This window comes from Rhagoletis pomonella, unplaced genomic scaffold, assembly GCF_013731165.1.
Source record: "Rhagoletis pomonella isolate Grant_MI unplaced genomic scaffold, Rhpom_1.0 Rhpom_scaffold_00005, whole genome shotgun sequence".
Taxonomy (NCBI): domain Eukaryota; kingdom Metazoa; phylum Arthropoda; class Insecta; order Diptera; family Tephritidae; genus Rhagoletis; species Rhagoletis pomonella.
In genome coordinates this window covers 25,150,833-25,160,118 of record NW_023458559.1, presented here as the reverse complement: position 1 = coordinate 25,160,118, position 9,286 = coordinate 25,150,833, and the positions used below count along the sequence as shown (strand labels likewise).

General features: G+C 39.8%; 1 protein-coding gene across 1 annotated transcript; it reads right to left on the bottom strand.

The window, feature by feature from the left end:
• Positions 1 to 6,911: 6,911 nt before the first annotated feature.
• Positions 6,912 to 8,990, bottom strand: LOC118738789 (phosducin-like protein). The gene is made up of 2 exons (XM_036469768.1): positions 7,977 to 8,990; positions 6,912 to 7,913 (listed from the first exon to the last, which is right to left on the bottom strand). Exon 1 carries the CDS (start codon positions 8,844 to 8,846, stop codon positions 8,007 to 8,009), a length of 840 nt encoding a protein of 279 aa, XP_036325661.1. The 5' UTR covers positions 8,847 to 8,990; the 3' UTR covers positions 6,912 to 7,913; positions 7,977 to 8,006.
• Positions 8,991 to 9,286: the final 296 nt, after the last annotated feature.

Genomic DNA, 9,286 nt, shown 5'->3' with positions numbered 1-9,286 from the left:
CTTTTTGCTCAAAATAATATCGACGCACTCTCTTTGATGCTAATGGATGCAAATGCCCTTAGTTGCCAAGGTAGCCTCACCACCGGCGCGGTGTCAAAAGTGCCGGAGAAGACAAAGTATGTGCGACCTCCACATCAGCCAATAAACGGAGATATGCAGCTAGGAGAGGAACGGTATCGTCCCTTGATTCCAGCAAGATCTATTCGTTCACATTCGTCGCGAGCATCAGCAGGTAGTAAGATTCGTTTGCGCGAGGAAGAGAAAATTCTCAAGGAGGAAGCGGATATTATATAGCAGAGAAAGGAGCTCTTAAATAAACGCAAAGATCTCCTTCGACGCATGGAGGTAATGAATACCAACAGCGATTCCGATGACAGCGGACAACGCATCCCAAACCTGCGATATAGTCGTTCGCAACATGTGGACACATGTAAAATTGGCGATGTAAAGACGCAGAATAATCCGGCAACAACATCCATACAGTGGCTTCCTAATATGATTCCGTTAAGCTCTGCCTCAGCTCCAGTGACCCCAAATCTATGTGAAGAGAATAGTTTCGATTGTACAACGCAAGAAGTACAGCAGCGCCGCTTTACACGTAACCAACTCGCTGCGCGCACAAGCGTAGGTAAGGAGCTGACAAAGTTTGGTGGCAAACCAGAGGAGTGGCCTCTTTTCATTGCCACTTATAACCAAACCACAGAAATATGCGGGTTTTCGCAAGATGAAAATAATAATAAGGCTTCGAAAGTCTATAGAGGGACCAGCTCGTCAATCGGTCAAAAACCTACTGCTGCATTCGCAATGTGTTCCGCAGGTAATCGCAGCGTTGAAGATGAAGTTCGGCAGACCTGAACTAATCATCAACGTTTTACTTCAACAAATTCACAACATGCCCCCTCAAACGAAAGACAACTTAGATGGCCTTGTTAACTTTGCTCTTGGAGCAAAAGCTGGTGGCCAAGCTGCCCGCAATATTCCAAGCATTCTGGGGAATGCACAAGTTGACGATAGTAGAAAGTAATCTGGAACATTTTAGCAATTGGTTGTTCCAACTTGCCGAAGGTGCCATCAGTGTAATTCTGCCCGGTTCGTCGCAAAAGGAACGCAAACCTTGAATACGCACTCTGAAGGCAGTAAGAGACCAAAAATGGTAAGCTGTATCGTATGTAAGTCTGATGCCCATGCAATCTTTAACTGCACCTCGTTCAAGGAAATGTCGCGAGTTGATAAATGGGAGATAGTGCGGAAGCACAAACTATGCCGGCGATGCTTGCGTCCACATAGCTTAATTAACTGCAAATCAAATATAGTATGCGGTATTGACCATTGCACCCTGAGACATCATCCATTGCTGTACAAGGTACCAGCTGATTCTGCCCCAAATACAGTATACACGCATATAAGTGAAAGCAACACAGTACTGTTTCGTATAGTACCAGTAATACTATACGGTGGGGGTACTCAAATATCAACATACGCGTTCCTCGACGACGGCTCCTCCATTACGCTTATAGATGAAGAGCTACAGCGAAATGTAAGAATCCAAGGCACGAAACGACCACTTTCTCTGCGATGGACTGGAAACACTCATCGTTATGAAGATGAATCAGTGGTTGCCGACATTATTATATCCTCACCAGGTGGAAAGCACTTCACCCTCAAAGACGTACATACCGTACGTCAGCTGAACTTACCGTCCCAGTCGCTTGATGTTTCGACGCTAAAAATAAAATATAAACATTTGCGAAACCTTCCACTATAGTCGTACCGTCATATTCAACCCAAGCTGCTAATTGGTCTAAACAACAGTGCCTTAACTTCGACAACCAAAACTCGAACTGGAGCGTTGTTGGAACCCATCGCCGAGAAAACGCGTATCGGTTGGACTGTTGAAGGACAGTTGTCCAGCGAAAAAGTTTTTCCTGAGCACCATGTTTTTCACATATGCAACTGCACATACTCCGCTTGCGTTGATCTACTTAAAGAGTTTAAAGTCAATGGCATCTCGGTAAACTCTTTGCTTTTGAAAGGCCCCGATCAACTTAGGTCACTGCTATCAATATTGTGCCGATTTCGTCAGCGGAGGATTGCTGTTGGCGGTGACATCGTTGAGATGTACCACCAAACGCTGATCAGACCAGAGGACCAAAATTACCAGCGTTTCTTATGGTATGAACCGAGAGCTCAGCAACCTTCGGCGTACGTCGTGACCGTTATGACGTTCGGCGAAACCTGCTCCCCTAGCTGTGCACAATATGTAAAAAATAAAAATGCCGAGGAGTTTAGCAGTCATTATCCTCAAGCTGCGCAGTGCATCATAAACAACCACTACGTTGATGACATGCTCGATAGTCTAGACACCGAGGATGATGCGTTCCGTCTAGCAACGGATGTACAACAAATTCACCAAAAAGGCGGGTTTCTCATCCGCAAGTGGGTATCCAACTCTAAAACGGTTCTTAAGCAGCTCAACGCTGAATGTGCGGCAGATATCAACCAAAAACAATCTGTCAACCGAAAAGGTGCTTGGAATGTGGTGGGCGACCACAGAAGATTGCCTCACATTCAGAATGTCTGAGCGAATTAAAAGTAGTGACTTGATACACACAAATCGACGGCCTACGAAGAGGGAAGTCCTCAGTCTTATAATGACTATATTCGATCCTCTAGGTCTAATTGGATACTTCGTTATGTACGCGAAGGTGATTATGCAAAATATTTGGCGAAGTAGGTGTTCATGGGATAAGCAAATTTCCGATGAAGTGTATCAGAGCTGACTGCGGTGGAAACAAAATCTTCCGAAAATGGAGGGCATCAAAATTCCACGCTGTTATATTCGCCAGACGTTGCCCACGTATCCAGAATTGGAGCTACACACGTTTGTAGATACGAGTGAGAATGGGTACGCGGCGGTTAGTTACTTCAGATACTACGAGGGAGAGAGTGTTAATTGCGTACTCGTTGCTTCAAAAACTAGGGTATCTCCCATCAAGATGTTAACAATTCCTCGCTTCACTCGGTTCCGATTAAGAAATGCAATTTTTGGACGGACTCCCGTACGGTTTTGTCCTGGATCAATAGGGATCATCGCCGCTACCAACAATTCGTTGCATATCGTATTAGCGAAATACTCAAAAAATACTGACCCAGTTGATTGGTACTGGACATTGACGCATGACAGCGTTGCTGATGAAGCCATAAAATGGAAGAGAGTTCCTGAAAGAAGTGTCGACGCCCATTGGTTTAACGGTCCTTCCTTTCTGAAGCTTGACTCGCAGAATTGGCCAGCACAGACCTTTGTATCTAATACGACTACTACTGAAGAACTTCGCGCACAATACGTTGGGGCACATCACGAAAGGCAGCTAAACGAATTTATCAAATTAGACGCAAATCGATATTCATCCTGGCGCCGTCTCCTTACCATGACCGCAGCAGTTATTTATTGTGCCAGAATTTGGTTGCACCGAATAAAGCATTCGCAAGATAGGGAAGCTAGCTATCGTACACCTCGCACCGAAGACTTCCAGCTGGCTGAAATAATGCTGTGGAAACAGGCCCAGCTTGACACCTTCAAAGATGAAATATTTTCGCTCAAAGACGGGAGGTACGTTTAACGCTCTAGTTAGATATACAAACTATCTCCGTATCTAGATAGCAACAAAGTAATTCGTCTCGGTTCACGCTTATGCACGAGCGAGGAACGATTTAGTTATTCTTCTTAAAGATCATTATATAACGTAACTGATCGTGTCCGATATTCACTCTAAATGTCAACATAGAAATTCAGAAACGGTGGTAAACGACGTCCGACGAAATTACTGGGGGCCTCGGCTAAGAGTGCTTGTCAATCAGGTGAAACGCCGATGTCCATATTGCAAAATAAACAGCGCGCTGCCCAAACCGCCTAGGATGGGGAATCTACCGCCAGCTAGAGTCGCTGCCTTCCACCGGCCGTTTTCATATGTCGGGTCGACTATTTTGGCCCGCTCTTGGTATCGATAAGGAGAAGCAGCGAAAAACGGTACGGAGTATTGTTCACCTGCCTCACGACAAGAGCGATCCATATCGAAATCGCTTACACTCTTTCAGCGGGCTCATCCATTTTTGCTATACGCTATTTTATTGCCAGAAGAGGTAATCCGGTTGAGTTTCGGAGTGACAATGGCACAAATTTTAAGGGTACGGAAAGGGAATTGCAAGCCGTTTTCGACCTAATGGATAAAAACGAAATCATCAGAACCTCTATCAGACCTAAAATGACTTGGAAGTTCATTCCACCAGCGGCACCACACATGGGTGGTGTGTGGGAGAGATTAGTAGGCTCCGTAAAAGATGTTTTATATATCATATTGAGAGGAAGAACTACTAGTGACGAACTATTGCATGCTGCGTTAATGGAATCTGAAATGGTGGTTAACTCTCTGCCTCTAACGTTTTTTACCAACTTCAAACTCACTGTCATCGAGGCGATCGCTGATTGGCTGTTCTACTTTGCTATGTAAAATCGGGAGAAGTTCGGACAATTGACAGGCGAGTATTGGCATGGACTTTTTGGCAGTCGGGAGACAAAGACAAGTTTTTTAACGTAGCTAAAGTATTACTGAATATTTGATATTAATTGTTATTTAAATTATAATACAAAATAAAGGGCACGTTTAAAAAAGTCAACACCACTCTTCGAAATACAAAGGCTATACTTAAAAATTACATAGGTGTAAATATTTTCAATTCTCCCAATTTTTGAGTTGATGTTACTATTGCTCCAAAAATGGTTTTCGCGAAATTACGCAATGAAGCTCAGGTGAAAAATTAAGAAAATCGAAAATTTCATATATCATTTCAAGACCTGACGAAACCGTAATCACGTTTTTTGTACTAATAATGTTTAGCAAGAGATAAATAAAAAAGGAAAAATACCAAATAAATGATAAATACCTTTACGTAAATAATCGATGACACTTAGAGAATTGATAACAGTGGGACAATCCACGTCTTTTTATGGGTTCAACGCCAAACGCAACTAAACTGATTGGCCGATATCCCGCCGTTTCTAGTATTTCTTTCGAAACGTACCGTTCGTAGAGGAGTGTGAGTAAAGGATGTGAAATTTTGTAATTATGACTTTTTTCTTTTCCCTCTCTAAGCCCATTCATACTAGAGAAGAAAGATTTGACTTATTTGAAAATTTGCCTTCAAAAATTTCTATAAGACAGAGGAATGTCAAGAAAATAAAGGAAATTAAGCTAGAAAGCGGTTTTATTACTTCTTCTTCTTCTTTTTTGGCGCTGTAACCGCCTAAGCGATTTTGGCCGAGTTCAGCAAAGCACGCCAGTCGTTTCTCCTCTGTGCCAACTGACGCCAATTGGAAACGCCAAGTGAAGCCAAGTCCTTCTCCACCTGATCTTTCCATCGCAGTGGGGGTCTCCCTCTTCCTCTGCTACCACCAGCGGGTTCCGAGTTGAATACTTTCAGAGCTGGAGCGTCGGTGTCCATTCGAACGACATGACCAAGCCAGCGGAGCCGCTGTATTTTAATTCGCTGCACTATGTCCATATCGTTGTAAAGCTCATACAGCTCATCGTTCCATCGTCTGCGGTACTCGCCGTCGCCAACGCGTAAAGGACCGTAAATCTTCTTTTATTACTTCACATGTTTATAATTTCGCCATGCTCCAAACTCACCACGTTTTTTTTATCATCAGTCTCATGACTTCCACCTGCCACCATATAGTTGAAACACTGTGTCGTGCTGAAATAAGTAAGTACTATGTATAAGTATACAGAATATTCTTTATTACACGAACAAAATTGTACACAATATTTTCTTCACGATGACATTTGATTACGTGAAAAAGTGACGGGACTTAAAATATATTTAATACTTAAATTTACTTAAGTATTCCGTGCGCAATATCTTTAGTTAGATTTGTATTCTTAAATTGAGAGTTGTATTCATACATATGTACCCTTGTAGTCAGCTGATTAAGTCAAGTGACATTTTGACTAGTTTTGGCTCCTTTTCTTTTGTTTATTTAATGTATATATATATTTTTTTATATATAAAAGTCTACATAAAAGTCTGTAATAATTTTTTCTGGCTGACGGTGTTGTATATTTTCTTCCATATAAAATATGCTCGACAATTTCGCTTGAAAGGGAGGAAATGCCTAGCACCATCAACGAAAAAAATTGTTAAAAATCAACGCGATTTTCTAGCGCCTTGAAATTTGCATTCTACCTACTTAATTTTAATGAGCTACAAAACTGCATACCCAAATTTTTTCTAGAAATTTGAGTAAAGAGTTAAAAATTTGTTGGTGCAAATATTAAAGTTTGTTGAATTTTCATAATTTTTGCATGGTACAAGTATAGGAAGGTAGAACCGCAGAGACACTTAGATTTTTTGATGTTTGGTTCTACCTTACTATGTTTATGTCATGAATTTTTGTAGGAAATTTTCAAATGTGAGTTATGTGGCGCTGGTTAGGTAAAGTGCTAAACTTTTATAAAAAATGTAAACATTATATAAATAAAAGAAAAATTGCTAAAACTATTCAAAATGTCACTTGACTTAATCAGCTGACCACAAGTGTATGTATGTTTATTGTGGTGGTCCAAAAATGCATGTGAAAATGTAGTCAGAATTTAGTGCTCTCAACACCTAGGATTATTCTGTATCGAAAAAATATACCCCTTTTTTCGAAATAAAAAAGATATCTACAGAACGCTCAAAGTTTTCCATATATTTTAGATGAAAAAAAAAACAATTTGCCGACCGAAAAATCTTGATTTTCAAGAATTTTATACCATTTCTACGAAAATTTTTTTTTCCCATATAAAATTCACGGAAAACTAGGATATTTTTTTATTTCAAATTAAAATTAAAAAAAGGTATATTTTTTCCGCATAGAACAATCCTAAGGGGATTAGAGCATTAAAATTCCGACTTTACTTTTTTTTTTACCACCCTAATGTATATAGATAAATGTATATTCTTAACTAGGGCTTAGTCTTAAAATTAATTACACATATAGTGTTAGTAGAAATTTGAAGGAACACATTAAAGGCTATTTAGATTGGGCTCTCTTAATTTAGTTAAAGAACTTATATGTACCCAGCAAACATGGTCTCTAATGCCGAATTTCCACTAGGCATTAAAATGCCAAAAAATTTATGCTATTTAAAAAAATGCCATGTGAAAATGAACTTACTGTCAATTTGTTTAACGTAATGACACGATTACTTTTTAATGCCCATCTTTGTAATTTTTGCCATTTAATGCCTAGTTGAAATCCAGCATAACGTTAGAAAAACGTTTCTAATGTAGTTCTCGAATCGAAAATCAGGGCATGAATCACGTATGACGACAATCGTTTGGACGATATCGTGTCGAGATTGTCTTGCTTCATGAAAACCAAAACTTATTTGATCGTTTGTTCGTTATCGTCAAAACGATTCTAATTTTGCTTCACGTAACACGTAACTGCAACACAAATATATGAATCAGTGTTTTGACGAAATCGTTTTGTCAGCATCGTTTGAACGACTATCGTTGCAAAGTTACGTGATTCATGCCCAGGTTAGAGTACTATCTTAGAATTAGGTTAGAGAATGATACGAAAAACACTAGGCACTAGACATTGAAAACCAATTAGAATTCAACGTTAGAATACGATTCGATATCTAACCTTTTTCTCGATATCGAGAACTAAGTCCCCTTTTTGTAGAGAATGCTAAAGTTCTCAACAATTTCTCTAATCTAACCTTCTACTTTAGAGAAACACTTTCGAATTCGAATTGCATTCTAATCGCTCTCTAACCTAAATGTTTGTTGGGTAGTCGAATGGGTCATATACAAATAGTTGTATCATTCTGGCAACCGTACATTGTACTACGAATAGCAAATATCTGTAACGAAATATTAGATACATATGTAGTCATAATTTAGTATACATTTTATCAAACTCTCACCTGGCATAGCGTACAAGTTAAGATTTTTTCTTAATTATACAACGTTTTGTCTACCACTATGCCGTTCTCGATTAAAAAGCTTTCAACATCCGATGGGAAGAAATCATCTGATAAGTCATCTGTGACACGCACGAAATTTCCGATCAATGCCTGCGCTTTATAGACTAGTAAAGCTGGCAGCCCCTTGGAACGGAAGTCTCGACTCATTCCAGCAACAGAACTACATATCTTACCAAACTTTATGGATGAATACTCAGTTGCAAGCGCATCAAGGCAACGATTCAGAGTAGAACAAGCGCTCACATTCTTATCGTAAATATGTATAATAACGGTGGTGTGTTTGTTTTCTTTTTCAACGAAGTCTAAAAATTCTTCGTGCGTTGTTAAGTTGATAACTTTCCCAAATTGCTTTATATGACCGCATTGCCGGAGCATCTCAGCCATTCGTTGCTTTTGATATTGTTGTAAAAAGTCTTCGCTCATGAGTTCATCTAATTCAGCATCAATTTCTTCTTGGCGCTTCCGTTCTTCTTCTTCCTTGGCAGTTGCCGTGGCCATTGTAAGCTTTTTGGCCAGTTCTATACGCTGACGTTCAGACTCTTCGCGTTTTTCTGCTTGAAGTTGTTTAAAACGTTGCCAATCCTGCACCACACCTTTAGGACCAGTGTTCGTAGAGACTTGAGAACGATACCCCTCAGCGGGTGCTGGGGGACAAACATTCGGGTCCGTGTAACCAGCAGCTCCTTGTTTACTACCGCTAGAATCTCTTCCACAGGTCTCATCATCACCGTCACCATTGTCTTCTCCTTCGCTACTGCTACAATAATACTCTAATTTTTCTCCCATCAATTTATCCTCTAACGTTGCCATTTTTAAGTGAATTGTTATAATTGGTAGTGATTTATATTTGAATTTCAGTAAATTTAATTATGTGCTGTGTATGAGCTTCCTTCCTAATACACCGATTGACGTTTAATAAAACAGCTGATCAATAAGGCTAGCAGTAGGGCACTTCAGGGATGGAATTACAAAATTTCAAAATGTACCTAATGGAAGGCAAAAATAGTGCCAAAAAGGGTTGAAAGCGGCACAAGATTAAGATTGCTTTCCTTTAAGGCTTTTTAAGAACAACGTATGTATTTTTAGAAATAGTATTTTTAGTGTACTTCATTAAATTATTATAGTAAAATCCTAGTAAAATAACACAATATTCCAATTACGAAGGGCAAAAAACACTGAATTATAGCTGCTCGGACCTGTTTACACATACACATACCTATGTGCGAAATAGTAGCAGTGCGACATTTTGA

What these genes read in the sequence shown, in the direction of transcription:
- LOC118738789 (XM_036469768.1), bottom strand. Translation starts at nt 8,846, where the DNA reads ATGGCAACGTTAGAGGATAAATTGATGGGAGAAAAATTAGAGTATTAT.